Here is a 20,449-nt window from a genome sequence, read left to right on the forward strand (position 1 = left end):
TTTTAATGTAAATTTTTTTTTAAATCAGAAAACTGCTTTTTAAATGTTGAGTTTTAATCTTGAGACATTTTTTTGCAATAATATAATATAAGTTTGGCACAAAAAAAATCCATAGAAAAGGTTAATTACAAGGTTTTGTAAATTTATTATCTTTGTAGACTAACATCTTTATTTGCCTTAAGCTCTTCGAACATGTAGACCAGACCGTTTCAGCTGTGGTGATGGTAGTTGCATCCCTAGAACCAAAATATGTAACGGAATTACAGACTGTCCTGATGCTATCGATGAAATTCACTGCGAAAATGGTAGGTGCATCGTTAATATCTCTACAAATTTGTAACTTTTGTATTGGATTTGAACGTGTTTTTTTTTCTTAATTTAGAGTGCAAAAATCCAAATGAATTCAAATGCCAAAATGGAGAATGCATACCAATAACTAAACTCTGTAACCACAAATGGGACTGCAGAGATCGGAGTGATGAGCCTTTCGAATGTCGTAAGTCTTATCTTCTGTCAATATAGACGGGAAAACTATCTGCTTTACCTTTTTCCTATTGTTTACAGAATTTTGAAAGCTTAAAGTCCAAGAATATGCAACTGAGAGGGACTAGGAAGAGAACATTGCAGTATTTCACCAGCAGAGACTTATAACTTGATGTTCTGTTGGGAGAAGCGAAGCAAGTTGGGAGATGCGAAGCAAGAAAGCGTAGTGATTTTCAGAGTTGTAATCTAATGCCAAGTAACTTGAGTATAGTAAATATGGTGATTTTTGCAATGGGCTAATGTCCCACTCAGAATCCGGAACATATAACAGTACAGCACAGGAACAGGCCTTTTGGCCCACAATGTTGAGCGGAAAGACTATACATGTTTACAATCGAACCGTTCACTGTGTACAGATACAGAATAAAGGGAATAACCTTTAGTGCAAGGTAAAGTCCGATTAAAGATAGTCCAAGGGTCTCCAAAGAGGTAGACGGTAGCTCAGGATATATCTCTAGTTGTTGATAGGATGGTTCAGTTGCCTGATAACAGCTGGGAAAAAACTGTCCCCGAGTCTTATACCCAAATCATCCAAAGCTTCTTGTTCTGAAACCCTGCCTTTTACTCAGTAATTTAGTGGTGTAGCTAGTAGCCTCACGGCACCAGAGTCTTGGGTTCATTCCTGACCTCATGTGCTGCCTGTGTGGAGTTTGCATGTTCCCACTGTGACTGCATGAGTTTCCTCTAGGTGCTCTGAGTTATCTCTCGCATCCCAAATGTGTGTGTTTATATGTTAATCGGCCTCTGGAAATTCACCATAATGTCAAAGGAGGAATGAGAAAGTGGGATATCATGGAACTAGTGTGCCTGAGTGATCAATGTTCAGGGTGGACTTGGTGACCTGAAGGGTCTGTTTCCATGCTGTATCTCTAAACTAATTCAAGACAAATTGCTCTTGCTCCAATTACAGTTTTTGATTGCACTTTCTGTCCCTTATGATACTTAATTTCTTTCAAGATGTTTTGACATCCTCCTCTCAACAACTTGGTTAATTTTCTGTCTGCCATGCAGTGAATTTGGTCGTGCCTCATTTCACAAGGATCACTCCAGACGACTCCGAACACTCCTGAATTTCCTCTCTGAACAGAATTACTTCTCGTAACTTGCTACACCTATTCTTGGCATTGCTTTCTAGGACTAACTTTTACGCCGGGATCCAAACTGTACATATGTCCCTTCTTGGACAAAGGGAATTTGAGTTGGGAAGCAAACCATCCAATCCCACTTGGACTTTTACTGCTTGATAAATTCTGTCTTCCATCTTTCTGACTTGTTTACCCTTACCCTTAGCTACGGTAGAATTGGTTTAAACCCTTAGCTACGATGCCAGTTGGCCTGCCTATGGCAACTGCACTTGTTCAGATGCAGCCTGTTGGTCTTGAACTAATGGTTCCTGCTATAACTTGTTTTGTTATCCAATAATCTGAGGCACTGAATGTATATTAACCCATGGTCCTCAGTTCTACTACACCAACAAATGACCAAACAGTAAAGGTTATTAACTCTTGGATTTGTTGATTGGTCTTGCCTTGTGGCTATTGCCAGTTGATTGTACAAAAATATTGTTTGTTCATGATATGCTTGTGGTTTAATTTCCCAGGATGTAGAGTATTTGTGTTGACAGTGACCAATCTGTCGGGTTTTTTTAATTACCAATTCATTATTTGCAAATTAAGCTGGATGTGTGTGAGACCAAGAGTTTTAAGCAGTAGTTGCAGTGTTGCAAGAGGACCATTTAAAACTTTGAGACTGCCTGTAATACAATCGGATGATTGAACTCATTTTCAAGTTGTGATAGTTCAGATGTTGTTATTAAAAGATCAAATTGACTAATAGTGCTTAATAGATTCCATTCCATTGAAAACATTAACTGGAGTTTATATGGATAAAGTGATAAACCCCTTCCCATCCACCTCTTTTCAATAGGAATAAATGAGTGCTTGGTGAACAATGGTGGTTGCTCTCATACTTGCCGGGATCTTCCTATTGATTTTGAATGTGATTGCCCTGCTGGCTTTGAGCTAGTTGATGAGAGAACCTGTGACGGTAAGTAAGTTGGCGCAACTCCCTCCCAGCATTTGTATCTCCTGGCCTGTGAATGGGGGGATAATACTGCTTTCTCCTGCAGATATGAATGAATGCCTGAATTCTGCATCCTGCAGCCAGATTTGCATCAATTTAAAAGGAAGTTATAAATGTGAATGCCATGAAGGGTATCGCATGGATGCAGCTGATGGTACATGCAAGGCTGTAGGTACGTACAAGTCAGATACTGTATTCAGATGACCAGCTATGAAGTTTTGGTGAAGCTGAGATTAAATTGCAATAATGATGGATTTAAAGAAAACTTGGGTAACCACACCACCTCTTCCATTTTTTTTTGATCCACGAAAAGGTCGGAGATTGACGTCTGATGCAGTCCTAAACAATAGCCAAAAGACCACTTGATAGACCAAAGGGCCATCAGTTACATTCTATTGCCAGGGTTGGCCTATAGAACCATTAAGCCTCAATGTTGTTCTAATGCTAATTTTGACCGAATCACTCAAATGTCGTGAGCCATTGAAGTTATGATGAAAGCTCTTTTGGATAGCAATGGGTTTTAACTGTTTAGTATTTGCATAAATACCCAAAGGCTGTATTTGTCTTTCTTCAGGCAAAGAGCCTTACTTGATCTTTACAAACGGCCATGATATTCGCAAGCTTGGATTGCATCATCTCGAGTACACCCAGGTAGCCATGAGGCTGAGAAATCCTGTAGCACTGGCCGCTGATGTTGCAGAGGAAAGAATATTCTGGGCTGACTTGACACGTCAGGCCATTTTCGGGTAAGCAGAATAGGAAAATGGACAGAAGATGGCTCTACATGTTGTTTAAAATGTGGTGGTCATTGCTTCAGCTGACCTGTATCCTTGGACCAAATGCAGGCTCCATGAGAAGTCAATGCTGAGCAAATTGTACTTGTTTTCCCTCAACTAAAATGGGACTAGTTCTTCTATTACAAAGCCGCAGTACAGGTACCTAGTTAATGCTCAACTCGCGTTTTGCTGGAGTAATCTGAAAATCTACATGTATATATATGCTATGCCCTCTAGTCTTCAATATTTTCATCCTGGGAAAAAGATTGACCATCCCTATCCTTGCCTATATATATAGGCAAAGATAGGGATGGTCAATCTTTTTCCCAGGATGAAAATATTGAAGACTAGAGGGCATAGCATTAGGTTGAGGAGAGCAAAGTTTAAAAGAGATATGCTGGCCAAGTTATTTTGGAGGGTGGTGAGTGCCTGGAACACTCCTAGGCTGGTGGTGGAGGCAGATATGATAGTGGCACAAGGGACTTTTGGATAAGTGCATGGATATGCAGGAATTGAGTGATATGGATAATGTGCAGACAGATAAGTATTAGTCGTGGCAATGTGTTTGGCACAAACATGTGGTCCTAAGGGCTAAGTTCTGTGTTATTCTTTGTATGTAATAGTGCATTTTAAATTGTCTTGTCACAGTTCCACACTACAGAACTGCATTATGTTTATTTTGACTATGGTAAATGTATTAAATTTGCAGGCTGCCACTTATTTGCTTTTGCTTTTCACAGCATGTCCATGAATAAATATCGGGGAATTCCTGGTCATTCTTTACTTGTTAAGAATTTGAGCATTCCCACGGGAATTGCAGTGGATTGGGTCCACAAGCACATCTACTGGACTGATCGCAGTGCTAAAGCAATATCTGTGGCTACAATGGATGGATCTAAATGGAAAACACTTTTTGATGACAACATGGCAAAACCAGCCTCTGTAGCAGTTGATCCATTATCAGGGTATATTATTTTTCTCTTGTCTTGTTGGAAACAAAAACATAATAGTTCTAACTAATTTTTCACACTAACCCTTCGAAGATGTGGGATTTCAACTTTGATTAAAATGACCTGTCCATCCGTCTAGCAACACCATTGTGATCAACTCCAGGAGAATAGGGAGTAAAACCATCTACTATTAATTATCAGTGCATTTTCTGATTGAAAGGGAGAGATTGAAAAAATAATAATCTTGCATATGATTGAACAAAATGTAATAGGGTGAAGATTTTCAAATAGTGCATAGAGGAGTAAAGAAGGATGTTTTTTATGTGATTTTGTTCATAGCTGCACCTATCCATTATACTGTAATTTGACTGGCTGCATTTGAATTCAATTGTGTCTTGTAAGCCTGTCTGCAGGTTGATCATTTATCATTCGCTTTCTTCGTCAATTGTTTATTTCAAATTTTGTCCTAGTAAGAATAATTTTACATTTTTAGATTTATTTACTGGTCTGATTGGGGTGAACCAGCAAAGATAGAGAAAGCAGGAATGAATGGTGTTGGTCGACAGATCTTGGTTGACGTGGACATTCAGTGGCCAAAGGGCATTGCACTTGGTAAGATTCTTACTCTTTTTTTTTAGCACCGCCTGTACTTGTAAGCTCAGAGTGACACTAATTTTCTTCCCCAGATACTGTGAAGAGTTGTCTCTATTGGGTTGATTCCAAGTTGCACACATTGTCAAGTATAGGCCTGAATGGACAGGATAGAAGAACTGTGCTTTCGTCACCAGATTTCCTTTCGCGACCTTATCGCATTGCAGTATTTGAGGTAAGACTTCTGAAATATTTTGTTCCAGCTGTCAATGATCTGCCTCCCATATTTATTCACAAACTCCATTCCAAATAAGGATCCAGAGCTATTCACAGAATTGGACTGTATCCCCGTAATATGCATTCATGCAATTCCATGTCAGTATTCATAAAACCTCATCACAAATTGGTCAAAGCTTGCAAGTGACAAAGTTAAAGTGAATGAAGGAATTTCAATGAACGTGACAACAGGTACTTAATGTAGTGCTCTGCAGTGTTGTCCAACTCCTGCTTCCCAAACCTGGAACCTCTAGCAGTGAAGTTCCATCCCTTCTACCTACCAGAAATCTGCCTCCATGACTGTTCACAATCCTGCGCCAGGCAGATGTTTGGCTAGCATTGGAGCTGCACATCATAGTCAACTAATGCCAAAGTACATGCAATGTCTTGTCCATCATAGCCAGGAACGTCAAGGCTAATTAGAAATTTCCAAACCGCCACCAGCCCATTTCCTGCAATACCAGAGGATCAAATACACTTGACCATTGCTATGCCACCATCAAAGATCCATATCCCTCACTTGGGAACATGGGGCTACCTGGCTGTACGCCAAAGGAGATTAGTAATAGACCCTACCTGGTCCATCACTGAGACTGACATCCCTGTCACATAAATATATCAACTGAAGGAGCTGCCTCAAAGGCAGCCAAAGGAAGGACATTCTTGCTATTGAGGGAGTGCTGCGTAGGTTTACAAGGTTAATTCCCGGGATAGCGGGACTGTCATATACCGAGAGAATGGAGCGGCTGGGCTTGTACACTCTGGAGTTTAGAAGGATGAGAGGGAATCTTATTGAAACATATAAGATTGTTAAGGGGTTGGACACATGTTCCCGATGTTGGGGGAGTCCAGAACCAGGAGCCACAGTTTAAGAATGAGTAAGCCATTTAGAACAGAGACGAGGAAACACTTTTTCTCACAGAGAGTGGTGGGTCTGTGTAATTCTCTGCCTCAGAGGGCGGTGGAGGCAGGTTCTCTGGATGCTTTCAAGAGAGAGCTAGATAGGGCTCTTAAAAATAGCGGAGTCAGGGGATATGGGGAGAAGGCAGGAACGGGGTACTGATTGGGGATGATCAGCCACGATCACATTGAATAATGGTGCTGGCTCGAAGGGCCAAATGGCCTACTCCTGCACCTATTGTCTATTAGGCCTCCACCACCCCTGGCTGCACTTTTGTGTTGCTACTATTGGGAAGAAGGTACACCATCCTGAAAACAATGACCAGTTCAAGAATGGCTTCCCAACAACCATCAGTTTCTTCAACATAACACACTAACCATAACCTCACCAACTATGATATTTGGTTTTTGCACTATTATGCTGGCCTGTTATTAAGTTCTTGTGCAGTTTATATGTATTGATTTAAGCCTGTTGAGTTGCAACAAGTAAGAACGACATTACTTTGTTGGTACATATGACAATTCCATTCTACTCTTAAACATTTGACTAAGTAGTTTTGAGTACATAAAAATCTGATATAAGCAATCTGGTTTCTCCTCAGTATTAAATAAAGGGCTGCTGGTATTGTCCTCTGGTTGATAGTCGGGAGACAGCCAGCCACAAGATGTCAGGGCGACATAAACTTTGGAGGGGAGTAATGTGGTTTATTCTGTGAAACTTGTACTATGTGCCCCTTAACTTAAGTTTTAAGCAACACACTTTTATCTCTTAGTTTGGCATTAACTCATTTTTTTTTTTTAATTTGCCCACTTCAATTTCCATTAAATGTGGGACCTGAAGTTTTTATTTTAACTTCTTGAGAAGGAAAAGCCAAAACATATTTAGCAGTTAGAGGCATCAGATTATTGGTCCTTGTTATTTTACCTGAAATAGTCTTTCATTTCTCAGCAGGTCAAGCGCCATTTAAAGGAATATTTATTGCTGGCATGTAACATTCCCCCCTCCCCTTACCAGCCATAAGCTTCTTGTGAGAAATTTGTTTTTAAATGTTATCCTTTACTGTGGATTTCATATGGTGCATTAGACATTATACATGATAGACACTTTATTCATCTGCAGATTCTATTTTATTCCAGGATCGTATTTTCTGGTCCGATGAAGCCACTGAAACTATCTATGGAGCTAACAAGTTCACAGGAGCAGATCTTCAGACTTTGGTTTCTCATCTTCAGAAATCTCCCGATCTCCTAATTTATCATGAGTTGATGCAGACTCCGGGTAAGCAGTTGGATCTAATGAGTTATCCTTGACCTACCAGCGTTTGGTTTTTGCCTCATTTTATCCTTCTAAAGTGCCAATATATTGTACTGCTACAGTGCATATTTGAGATGATTGACTACTTCTTTGTCACAAGCCTTATCAAAAACTTTAATATTGTTAAACTTGGCATTGTTTCCAATGTCTTCTTTGGAGAATCGGGCATTCCGCAGACCAGTGTTTTAGGGGTTTAATGGATAAGATAAATAAATGTGGCTGCCAAATTCGGGACCATATTGGTGGGGTGCTGCTGGTAGAGCTGCTGTCTCAGTGCCAGAGACCCCGGGTTTGATCCTGACCACTGGTGTACTCTATGTGGAGTTTGCACATTATCCCTGTGACCATGTGGATTTCCTCCAGGAGCTTGAATTTCCTCCCACATCCAAAACATACAGGTTTGAAAGTTGTTGCCTTTGTAAATTGCCTTTGTGTAGGGAATGGATGAGAAAGTGGAAGAACATAGAACTAGTGTGGATGCAAGGAATGCAAATGCTGGTTTACATCAAAGAAAGACACAAAGTGCTGAAGTAACTCAGCAGGCCAGGCAGCTTCTCTGGAGAAAAAGGATGGATGATGTTTTGGGTCGGGAAGAGCTGGATGTGAGATAAGACCAGCCACAACTGACCTCTGGCAAGGCGGTGCCTGGTAGGTCCATTGTTGGCTGCGAGTCTACATTTGGTCTTGTCAATGTACAGGAGCCCACATCGGGACAACGGATGCATTTGATGAGGTGAAAGGAGGTACATGTGAACCTCTGTCTAACCTGAAAGGACTGTCGGGGTCCTGACTCCACCCAGATCCTTCAGCCTAGAGTTGCTGCTGACCACTGATCCCCCATTCACACTAGTTCTATGTTATCCCACTTTCTCATCCAATTCCCAATACACTAGGGGAAATTTTAGTGGCCAATTAACCTACAAACCCATACATCTTATAGATGTGTCACAAAGAGAGAACGTGCAAACTCAACACAGATAGCATGAGAGGTCAGGACCGGACCTGGGTTCTGGCGCTGTGAGGCTCTACCAATTGCGCCATTGTGATGCCTTTAATAGATCGTGGAATATAGGGGTGTCTGAAAATCTGTCTGAGGATTTTGGGACATTTGTTGCAGGACATTTAATTGTAAAGTTAACTTACACGTAATAAACTTGATCTACTCATTGCAGTAAATTATTATATCTGACAAATTGCATCGGGACACTGTATTTTGCAGGTAAGAATTGGTGCAATGAATCATTGGATGGTGGTTGTGAATACATGTGTCTCCCTGCACCTCAGATGGATAGTTCCTCTCCAAAGTATTCTTGTGTGTGTCCATCGGGAATGAAAGTGGAGAATGGGCAACGGTGTCGAATAGGTAATTAATTTTTAATTTGGCAATCATTTTTAAATTGCTATCTTGTTGCAATTCTGAATCAAATTTCAGTGATTTGTTTGTCAAAGGCAATATATTAAAAAAAATCTAAGTCACTGATAACTCTTATGCTTGGTGATTTTGAATAGATATTAATCGAATGCATTGAGTAGCAATGAGTACTGTAGAAATGCATATTCTGTTTCACTGAATCACTAAAGCAGGAAATTCTACAAATTGAAGTTGTAAAATGAACCTTTTGGCTGACTTTAATTGCATGCTTTTAATGCTAACTTTTAGTGTTTAAAAATACTGAAAATTGTGCTTTGGGTCAACTGTACATCCTACAGACATAACAGCATGTGGATTTCATGAGATCAGCTGTGGCTTAGGATCTCTTCAATGCATTCCTGTCTCATGGAAATGTGATGGTGAAAAGGACTGTGCAAATGGTGGTGATGAGGAGAACTGTGGTAAGTGATTAGAGGGGTTTGCATCTTATCTGCCCCTATTGCATTAAGATCATTCTGCAATCACTCTATTTTACTGCAAGTAATCATCTATGAAAAAAATGATCCCCCCCAATTTTAAGTTAATGTGTACTCCAGTCACAATACTAAATTTTGGCACAGTCTAGAAGTTGTGAAGTCTTGTTGCAGTTGTATAAGACGTTGGTGATGCCGCATCTAGAGTATTGTGCTCAGTTCTGGGCATTGTGTTATAGAAAAGATGTTGTCAAGCTGGAAAGGGCACAGAGAAGATATACAAGGATGTTGCCAGGGCTAGAGGGTCTGAGCTATAGTGAGGTTGAGGAGGCTGCGACTCTATTTCTTGGAGCGCAGGAGGATGCGGGGTGATCTTATTGTGGTGTATAAAATCATGAGAGGAATAGATCGGGTGGATGCACAGTCACTTGCCCAGAGTCGGTGAATCGAGGACCAGAGGATGTAGGTTTAAGGTGAAAAGATTTAAACGGAATCTAAAGGATAACTTTTTCTCACAAAGGGTGGTGGGTGTATGGAACAAGCTGCCAGAGGAGGTAGTTGAGGCAGGAACTATCCCAATATATAAGAAACCGTTAGACAGGTACATGGGTAGGTCGGGTTTCGAGGGATATGGACCAAACATGGACAGGTGGGACTAGTGCAGCTGGAACATGTTGGCCGTGGGCAAGTTGGGTCGAAGGGTCTGTTTCCACACCGCATCACTCTATGGCTCCATGACTCTTTAACATTTTAAAGTCTAACACCAATGTTGTCATGTGCCATTGTAAGCAAGCAAATCCAAAAATTGTTTCCAATTCTTAATGTCATTATGGATTTGCAACCCTTTTGCTACCTGAATCCTATCTCTAAATTTGCAATGAATATGTTCTATTGACTGAAATTGGAGATTCCTTATGAAACTGTAATGTTTTTTGTGTCATTCTTAATTGTTACTGCATGTCGTGTTTCTTCCGAGCAGAGCACCAAGGCAAATTCCTTGTATGTGTACATACTTGGCCAATATTCATTCATTCAAATTGCAGTGAAGGCTTTTATTTTGGGAAATTTTCCACAAGGCTGCAGCTTCAGTGAAACTACACTGTAATTATCAATTCTGAATGAGTCCTGAGTACACACCAAGAGCAAAAAATTCATAGCACTTTGTTCTCCCCAGGCACTTCAACTTGTAATATTCTGGAATTTACTTGCTCAAGTGGCAGGTGCATTTCTCAATCCTTTGTTTGTAATGGTAAAGATGATTGCGGTGACGGAACTGATGAAAGAGGCTGCACTCAATCAATCTGTGGATTACATGAGTTTCAGTGCAGTAGCTTGGAGTGTATCCCCTCAAGTTGGTTGTGCGACAACAACATTGACTGCACAGATAAATCTGATGAATCGATAGAACACTGTGGCCGCACGCTGTCTTCTGTTCCTTCTACCTGTTCTTCCAATGAGATCCTCTGCAATTCGGGGGAATGCATCCATCGCCAATGGTACTGTGATGGAGATAGTGACTGCAAGGATGGAAGTGATGAAATCAACTGTCGTAAGTGAAAACTATTTACTTTGGCTTTGTTTGGGTAATCAATGACTCCAATGTTGCATTTGCAGAAATGCACTGACAATTTTTGGTGGGGAAATTGGTTAACACTTGGACATTGGAATGTGTATTAGCTTTGATTTAAATTTAGATTTTTTTTATTTTTGTTAGTTTAAGGTGAGACACTTTCTAAGCTAAAATTACACACTAGAAAAAACATTTCTTCACAATACCAATTATCTTTTTAAGCTCCTCAAACCTGTCGACCAGATTATTTCAGATGTGGTGATGGTTCCTGTATCCGTGGAGGCCGTAAATGTAATGGATACAATGACTGTGCTGATGGCAGTGATGAAATTAATTGTAAAAATGGTAAGAATGTAACGACTTTTTATGGCTAGAAGAGGATTTGTAATTGTGAAACTTTTTTACCATTGTCTGGTGTCGATGTTTTTCACTAATGGCAGGAAAAAGGCATGCGACCGGCCCTAGTGTTTGACTATTGGTTAAGCTGTGGGTACTCGCTAATCAAAGTGCATGTGAGCACTTTGCCAAAGATAATGCAAACTTATAACCTTCTGGATTGGATAGTATCACTGACAAGTAACACTTCTCCCACTAGTTCACAAAAATGTAGGAATATAATAGATATGCTCAATTTGAATTGCTGGATGAACAGGGATCTGGGACACTGTTTGTTTCAGTGGATAAACATGAATATTTCAGCTACATCACCAGTGAATATAGATTAATTAGCGCAGTAAACAAATGCTTGATCTGCTTGGTGTAATACAAGCTTAATGTTCTGATCAAATTTCCTTTGCCTCAAATGGGCAAATTTGATCAAGTGGACAATGTTCAAGATTGGAATAAGAAGGGATAACTTGTTGAATGAAGGAATGAAAGCAGAGACCCTAGCCTAAAGAATGGAAAGTAAAGAAGGACTTGAATCTGGTACTATTTGAAGGGAATTGTTTACTTGATGTAAAAATTTGACAGGAATGAAAGTTACATTGTCTAGTTTTGTGGGTGATGCTCTTGTGCAAACTATTGGTATACGTTGTGTTCAAGAAGGAACTGAAGAAGGGTTTTGGCCCGAAACGTTGCCTATTTCCTTCGCTCCATAGATGCTGCTGCACCCGATGAGTTTCTCCAGCTTTTTTGTGTACCTATTGGTATACGTTGTTGGCTTTTGTAGGGGAAATTAATCTAAAAGATGCCGCTGGAGGACAGAGCATTGAAGTTGAAATGTTGTGTTTGTTCTGTAAAACTAGCTATTCGTGCGTCACAGTAAGACTTGGATTCCAGACTCCATTATTAACAGTTGGAATAGGCAAATGTTTTCCCTAGTGCAGACTAATGGCTGCACATTCTTAACAGTGAATAGGCTTTTATAGTCAAGTTGAGGGAATGCAATGATTTATTGGATGTTCTCAACTGAAAGTTGAAAAGTAAAATGATAGAAATATTTGTGCACCATCTATGGAACCAGAATTGATGTCCATGGTCAATGGACTTTTATCAAGCAGTTCTGTAGAGATCATTAAAGCACTAGATCACTACAGGCTAGAATGTTCCCGATGTTGGAGTCCAGAACCTGGGATCACAGTTTAAGAATAAGGGGTAGGCCATTTAGGACTGAGATGAGGAAAAACTTCTTCACCCAGAGAGTTGTGAATCTGTGGAATTCTCTGCCACAGAAGGCAGTGGAGGCCAATTCACTGGATGCTTTCAAGAAAGAGTTGGATTTAGCTCTTAGGGCGAAAGGAATCGAGGGATATTGTGGGGAAAAAAACAGTAACGGGGTACTGATTTTAGATGATCAGCCATGATCATATTGAATGGTGGTGCTGGCTCGAAGGGCTGAATGGCCTACTTCTGCACCTATTTTTCTATGTTTCTATATTCTATGTTTCTAGTTTAATTCTATGATCTCCATGGATGCTGCCAGAATTGGGCATTTTAACGACTTTGCTTTTTCCTGAACTGTGGAATCTGACTAAGGTGGTGACATCGTGTATTACACCTCTGGGCATGCAGCAGATGTGGTTTTCTAGGCAATAGATGCACTTTACAATTACTCTTGCAGGTTCAGTGTGTACCATGCCAACGCACTTCAGATGCCAAAGTGGTGAATGCATAGACATCATCAGAGTCTGTAACCATCATCAGGACTGTGCAGATCAGAGTGATGAACCCGCTGAATGCAGTAAGTGACAAATTGGGGTTGTATAAGATGGGAATGTTAATGGTTAAACACTGTACTCAACTTCATGAGAGCCCAAAGTAAAGAACAAACAATATTTCTTCCAGTGAGTAATTTAGTAATTAGTTCCTTTTAAATTGACCAGTGGCACCTCAACCCGTATTCCATGCAATTTAAATTCTAAAGAGCTCGAGGCAATAAATCGTGTTTACATTTTTTAATACTAATATTTAGACCATTAAATTGTTTTCTAAACTGTATAGTTCTGGCCATTGTACAAAAATATGACAATATTAATACGCAGGGAATACAATACACTAGTGGGCCTGCCACTTCCTGATCATGTATTGCCTGAAACTGCTACATGATCGTACATTCGGGCACCCATTTTTTATATAAACTCCTTTTGCACTTTGTGCTCTTATACTTAAGTTGCTTTAAGCTGAATTTACTATACTCTGTTTTAAGATGTCATTTTTTTTTTTTATTGCCTTTATTTTCTTGTTACTAAGATGTGCACATTTTAAATGAAGAGATTAAAAAAGGTAATTAGCCTTTAAATAAAAAAGGGTAATTAAACCTACAATCGCATCAAAAAAATATCTTGTCACCTTGTTGGTTTATTTTTTCTTATTGAAACAATGTTGTCCATCTTCAATCTATCTTTACTAATTTGTCCACATGCTCTTGTAAAATTTTCATTCACTGCGTTCCCACTTGTCAAACCATGGATGCTCTGCTATTTCCCCAGACAGGATTTTAAATGCAGCCTTGGCACTTGTTTATAGCACTTCTAGAACCCTTACAAGTTGTGTCCAGCTCATTACTTGTGACAGGTTGTGGAAAATCCAAATTTGTTATGTACATATCTGCTAATCTAGATCTGCAAAATGTACAAAGTAATACATTTCCTTTAACCATTGCTTAATCCACATTGTGTGGTGCCACCCCACCCCACCCCACAAAAACCTTTGTGGATGTCATGACCTACTTGCTGATTTACTGCTTTCCATGGTGCTTAAGTGAGATGGTGAAGTTGCACTAATTGGATCACTGCACAACATCATTCCGAAATATTCTGGTTAATTATGCATTGCCAGGAACTAATTGGATTTCTAGCTAGGAGTCGCTGATTTTGATTTGGAAACTTGACTAAGTGCATCTCTTACTGAAGTTGTTCTCCTTAACGTAGCAGGGGTTGGGTCCCCCTGTAATTTTTACACTTTGAAATGCAGGCCTGTGTTTAGATATCCAATCACTGTCCCTCAATGGGAGACAATAGACAATAGGTGCAGGAGTAGGCCATTTAGCCCTTCAAGCCATCACTGCCATTCAATGTGATCATGGCTGATCATCCACAATCAGTACCCCGTTCCTGCCTTCTCCCCATATCCCCTGACTCCACTATCTTCAAGAGCCCTATCTAGCTCTCTCTTGAAAGTATCCAGAGAACTGGCCTCCACCGCCCTCTGAGGCAGAGAATTCCACAGACTCACAACTCTCTGTGTGAAAAAGTGTTTCCTCATCTCCGTTTGAAATGGCTTACCCCTTATTCCTAAACTGTGGCCCCTGGTTCTGGACTCCCCCAACATCGGGAACATGTGTCCTGCCTCTAGCGTGTCCAAACCCTTAATAAACATATGTCTCAATAAGATATCCTCTCATCCTTCTAAACTTCAGAATATACAAGGCCAGCCGCTCCATTCTCTCAGCATATGACAGTCCCGCCATCCTGGGAATTAACCTTGTGAACCTACGTTGCACTCCCTCAATAGCAAGAATGTCTTTCCTCATATTTGGAGATCAAAACTGCACACAATACTCCAGGTGTGGTCTCACTAGGGCCCTGTACAACTGCAGAACTCTTTGCTCCTATCCTACATGTTTTTTGTTTTTTTTAATTCCTGCACAAACAATATTTTATAATTTAAAATCTTCAGTAGAACTACTAAAACAAGCCACAATATCCTGATTACTAGAGACTGATTAGAATGTGAGCAGTTTCATGTTGATCTGACCTATTTGATTTTGTGGCTTCAAGTGATCATGCTACATTTTTGCAGATGTGAATGAATGTCTATTGACGAATGGTGGATGTTTGCACATTTGCAATGATCTCATCATTGGCTACAAATGTGAGTGCCTTCCTGGTTTTGAGCTGTATGACGAGAGATTCTGCAGAGGTAAATTTTCACCGTATTTTAATTATAATGCTTAAAGCCTCAGATGTTGAGATTGATGGGTTAATTGTAAATTCCCTAATGTATCTTGGCGTGGGGTGCATTGGTAGCGATGCAAGAGAAATTAATGTAGATGGGTATTTAATGGTTGGCACAGATGTGAGTTGCAGACCTTATTTAATTTTTAACACCAATAACCATGAATATTGGTTATCTGTCTCTAGATATTGACGAATGTCAAAATCCTGCTGCCTGCAGCCAAACTTGCATCAACAATGTGGGAAGTTATGAATGCCTATGTCACAAAGGGTATCGCATGGATCCAGTGAAGGGGAATTGTAAGGCAAAGGGTAAGAAGAACATATATGAAAGCTTATTTTAAAAACTTTTAAGGTACTGCTCGAGTAAAAATTAATTACGTTAAACACTACCTTTTCTACCACAATGAGGCACCATTGTTGTTACAGTTTTGCTTTTAGAAAGCTGACTGTCTTGGGCAAAACTGTTTACAATTGTAGTTGGTATGTTTAAAGTGGTCCTCTGGGAATGGGATCTATTTTATATGAGTAGTTACTGGTTTGCCAAGTTTTTAATGAATTATTTATTGCTATTGTAATTTGGAAAAGTTAATTTTTTTTCCCCTGCTTTGACTTCAAAACTTAACTTTTTGTAGGGGAAGAGCCTTATTTGGTTTTCACTAACCATCATGATATTAGGAAAATTGGATTACACAAAATGGAGTACACTGAGATAGAGTGGCAATTGCGAAATGCTGTAGCAGTTGATGCTGATGTTGCAACACAGACCATGTTCTGGACTGACTTGACACAGCAAGCAATCTTTAGGTATGTTTCCGCTTTTAAATTTGAACCCTTTCAAGACTTGACAGTGATCACAATACGGCTGACAAATAATGTATTGAGATGCCTTCCTTTTATCTAGTAGACTTGTATTGATTTGGTACCCAGATCAATTATACCACAATGTTTGATTAAAAGTGTTTCAATTTATTCTAGAATTGGAAAATTATGACATGACATAATTCAGCCCAGTGTCCAGTTTTTTTCTGGGGGGGAGGGGGAAAGTGTGAGAGGAAGAGGGGAAGAGAGATGGTGGGAAGGGAGCAGTGTCGCCTTACTTTATCCAACTTCAGAATGTGACAGCGCTGATAACTTAAAGTACTTGCATGTGAGGGTTCAGCCATGATAACCCACGTCCCCCACACAATGTTCCAGACACACAACAATTATTTTCTTTTGTACTTTTTGCTGCTTTAAAATCGATGGGTATATATTTAAAGCAAAGTTTTGCACATGCTAGAACTTGGCCAGCATTTATTCATTTTGATCTGAAAATGTGATTACTCCACATGCATGCTGAGTATCTGCTGCATTTTGGTAACCCGGTAAATTGTAATACCTTGAGTTCTCTTCTGCCTTGATCCTGCCTTGTCTCTTCTCTTCTTGCCCCGGGCCGCGGAGTTTGAACCGGCCCGTTCGCGGAGCTCTGATTCGGCCGCGGGACTTGCTTACCATCACCCGGCGGGGTCACAACATCGGAAGCCTGGATCGCCTCGGCGCAGAGGGAGAACAAGGAGGGAAGAGACAAGGACTTTAAGACTTTTGCCTTCCATCACAGTGAGGAGGGCCTGGTAGACTCACTGTGGTGGATGTTAAATCTGTGTTTATTGTGTGTTTTGTTATTTTATTCTATGTTATGACTGCAAGGCATGAAATTTCGTTCAGACTGTAAAGTCTGAATGACAATAAAGGATACTATACTTTTTACTTTATTTATTTTTTTCAAATAATCACAGTATGGCATGATTATTTTTTAAATAGATACCGGTAACTATAATTTTCCATCCTCCATCTCCTCTAGTGCAATCTTTTCTTGAAAGATAGAAAATAGGTGCAGGAGTAGGCCATTCGGCCCTTCGAGCCAGCACTGCCATTCAATATGATCATGGCTGATCATCCAGAATAGTACCCTGTTCCTGCTTTCTCCCCATATCCCTTGATTTCATTAACCGCAAGAGCTGTATCTAACTGTGTCTAAAAAAATATCCTATCATGTAATGTGGTCTAATTTTTTTTTAAACTTTTCCATTATAAATTAAAATCTTGTTTTGCCAGTTGTAATCTGTATGCTCTTTCCTACCTTGTTAAGATCTTTAAGTTGCAGTCAGAAAACTTTGATCCATGCCATCCATCCTTTTATTTGTAGTTTTCTCGTTGAATCTCCCAAATGCAGTCTTGCACTTCATTAGATTAAATTGCAGTTCTCATTCGGCTCATGGTTAGATCTACATGTCAGCTTTCCTCAAAGCAGACCACAAATATTTTTATCATTTGAAAACTATCACGCGCATATGAATTAACATCATTAATATTCATAAAGCAAATGGACTGAGCCTTGTTCTTCCATTAGTAATGGTCCCAGTCACAAAATTAACAGTAGTCATTACTTTTTGCTGTCTGTTGCTGACAGGATCCAGACTGCCTTTGTCTCTTGGATTCCATTAAACAGCCTGCCATGTGGGACCTTGTTGAAACCTTGCTCCTGGTAGATTTGATGCCCAGGATGCATTGTTTCAATATTCCATAAACTCTGACATAAATCACTTGACATCTTTGTCCCAAAGTGAACATATTTTAGATGTTTTTGTTTCATTAGCACTAAACATTCCTTTAAATAAAGATAGACATATTCTGCGTGTCTTCCTATTGAAATGGGCAAGGTTTAGGATTGTACTTTTGAAGTGATTTCATTGTGGTATGTATTCAGATGTTGTATATTATAACTAATGGATTTGTTCAGTCTGAAGTTAATTTGTGTAAAGTTTTTAAGTTGAAGCCAATCTTCTCAGTTTTGGACAAGTAACCTTGACTGATCCTAGCATAGCACTCGCCTTTTTAACCTGAATTCTCTTCTGAGCTCAGCCCCCTAATTTTACGTCAATATCAGTAAAATTATGCGGCTTTGTTCAATGAATATCACAAACACTAATTCTAATGCATGAACTTTAGAAGCACTTGACTTTTGTGCCTAGAAGTTGCAAGCCAATGATTTGACTCCAGTCCTGCTTTTAATGCTCACAGCTGAGAAACCCAACAGTTCTCCATTGCATCGATTTGACTTGGAAGCTCTTTAAATGTAGCATTTAAATGTTGGGTTACAGTTGTACAAGATATTGATAAGGCTGCATTTGGAGTGTTCAGTTTAGGTCACCCTATTATAGGAAGGATGTTAAACTGGAAAGATTGCAGGTAAGAAGTACAAGGATGTTGCCAGGACTTGAGGGCCTGAACTATAGGGAAGAGGTTGGGCAGGCTAGGACTTTATTCCTTGGGAACACTGGAGGATTATGGATGATCTTGGTTGTATAAGATCACGTGGGGAATAAATTGGGAAAATCTAGAGTCTTTTACCCAGAGTAGGAAAATCGAGAACCAGAGGGCATAGGTTTCAGGGATGAGAGGAAAGATTTAATGGGATCCTGAGGGGCAATTCTTTTCAGAGGATGATGTCTGTATGGAGCAAGCTGCCAGAGGAAGCAGTTGAAGAAAGTACTATGGTAACATTTAAAAGGTATTTCCACCGATATGTGGGTAAGAAAGGTTTGGAAGGATGTGGGCCAAACACAGGCTGGTCAGACTAGTGTAGATGGAAATTTTTGGATGGCATAGGCAAGTTGGGCAGAAGGGCCTGTTTACATGCTGAATTACTCTAAATAGACAAGCTCTCATTGGCATATTTTAACTCTCAACAGTGCATCCATGGATAAAAATGCAAAATCTGTGCGTAAGTCCAACATAGTCAAAGATCTAGGAGTTCCTGAAGGTATTGCTGTGGACTGGATCTATAAGCATCTTTACTGGACTGATTGTGGCACAAAGACAATCTCTGTTGTGAAGTTTGATGGAACAAAAAGAAAAATCCTCTTTGATGTGGACCTAAGGGAACCAACTTCCATAGCTGTTAATCCACTCGCGGGGTAATTATTTAATTTGCTGCACATTGCTAATCATTGATAACTAGAACATTGTTTTGAACCAAGTGTGGTCATTTTGGCTTAATTTTTTTAATTGCAATCCATAGTAATCTTTTGTCCATTCCCAAATGATCTTAAATTCTATCATGAGTAATTGGGGAAACTAGTTAGGCATTAAGTATTTACGGAGGATGGTGATGTGAAATTATTAACAGCTTAAATTTTAAGATGTGAACTTTATTTGGAAATGTTAAGTTGATATTTTTTAAATTAGATTGAGGATGTGGGATTAAATCGGAGTTGAAATGAATTAGATTTGAATAAACACCCCTGGTTCTCCTGGGGAATTTGGCAGGTAGAGTACCTGTTTTTTTTTTTTTGGGAGGGGTGGGGTAGCAAGGGAGTTGATATTTCAGGTGAGACTAGTCCTTGGGATTAGTGTTTGTTATCCCTTGACCTGTGTAGGCTAGAAACATCCAATCTGACCCTGGGGAATATACTAAGGTAGATAAAAATGCTGGAGAAACTCAGCGGGTGAGGCAGCATCTATGGAGCGAAGGAATAGGTGACGTTTTGAGTCGACCCTTCCTCAGACTCGACTCGAAACGTCACCTATTCCTTCGCTCCATAGATGCTGCCTCACCCGCTGAGTTTCTCCAGCATTTTTATCTACCTTCGATTTTTCCAGCATCTGCAGTTCCTTCTTAAACTGGGGAATATACTTGTAATCTCAGAAATGCTGAGGTGTAAATAACCACTTTGCTTGGGGGGGAACATATTTTGGCCTTCCAATTGTCATTAAAATTATTGGAATTCAGTAAAAGCTTGACTCCAACATTATTAATTTTGGGTTACCATTCTGAGGTATTTTAATGACTATTCTGTTTCAAGGTTTGTTTACTGGTCGGACTGGGGTGAGCCATCAAAAATTGAAAAAGCAGGGATGAATGGTTATGACCGTAGCCTTCTGGTTTCTAAAAACATTGAATGGCCACATGGCATTGCTCTTGGTAAGTAGGCTGACAATTGTAACTAGACTCATGAAAATACTAGTTTTATTGTGTAATGCTGAGCATTTTTCATCCTTGCAGATCTGGTGAAAGGTCGTCTCTATTGGGTTGACTCAAAACTCTACACATTATCAAGTGTAGACTTGAATGGTGAAGACAGAAGAATTATCTTGGTGTCAAAGGAACTCCTGGCTCACGCCCTTGCAATTACCATATTTGAGGCAGGTTTAGGTGCATG

The 20,449-nt window shown here is 39.8% G+C and overlaps 1 protein-coding gene across 1 annotated transcript in view; it reads left to right on the forward strand.

Moving 5' to 3' along the window:
* LOC116971555 (prolow-density lipoprotein receptor-related protein 1-like) overlaps positions 1-20,449 on the forward strand; it is a 40,849-nt gene that overhangs the window by 5,049 nt on the left and 15,351 nt on the right. The window contains exons 6-25 of the mRNA XM_033018789.1: positions 183-305; positions 383-496; positions 2,470-2,589; positions 2,672-2,797; positions 3,200-3,371; positions 4,142-4,366; positions 4,845-4,963; positions 5,038-5,177; positions 7,256-7,397; positions 8,653-8,796; positions 9,144-9,266; positions 10,453-10,827; positions 11,071-11,193; positions 12,911-13,030; positions 15,091-15,210; positions 15,432-15,557; positions 15,881-16,052; positions 18,980-19,204; positions 20,093-20,211; positions 20,293-20,432. Of these exons, the coding sequence (XP_032874680.1) occupies positions 183-305; positions 383-496; positions 2,470-2,589; positions 2,672-2,797; positions 3,200-3,371; positions 4,142-4,366; positions 4,845-4,963; positions 5,038-5,177; positions 7,256-7,397; positions 8,653-8,796; positions 9,144-9,266; positions 10,453-10,827; positions 11,071-11,193; positions 12,911-13,030; positions 15,091-15,210; positions 15,432-15,557; positions 15,881-16,052; positions 18,980-19,204; positions 20,093-20,211; positions 20,293-20,432 (3,068 nt within the window). The remainder of the gene's footprint in view (positions 1-182; positions 306-382; positions 497-2,469; positions 2,590-2,671; positions 2,798-3,199; positions 3,372-4,141; positions 4,367-4,844; positions 4,964-5,037; positions 5,178-7,255; positions 7,398-8,652; positions 8,797-9,143; positions 9,267-10,452; positions 10,828-11,070; positions 11,194-12,910; positions 13,031-15,090; positions 15,211-15,431; positions 15,558-15,880; positions 16,053-18,979; positions 19,205-20,092; positions 20,212-20,292; positions 20,433-20,449) is intronic.

This window comes from Amblyraja radiata, chromosome 3 (assembly GCF_010909765.2).
Source record: "Amblyraja radiata isolate CabotCenter1 chromosome 3, sAmbRad1.1.pri, whole genome shotgun sequence".
NCBI lineage: Eukaryota > Metazoa > Chordata > Chondrichthyes > Rajiformes > Rajidae > Amblyraja > Amblyraja radiata.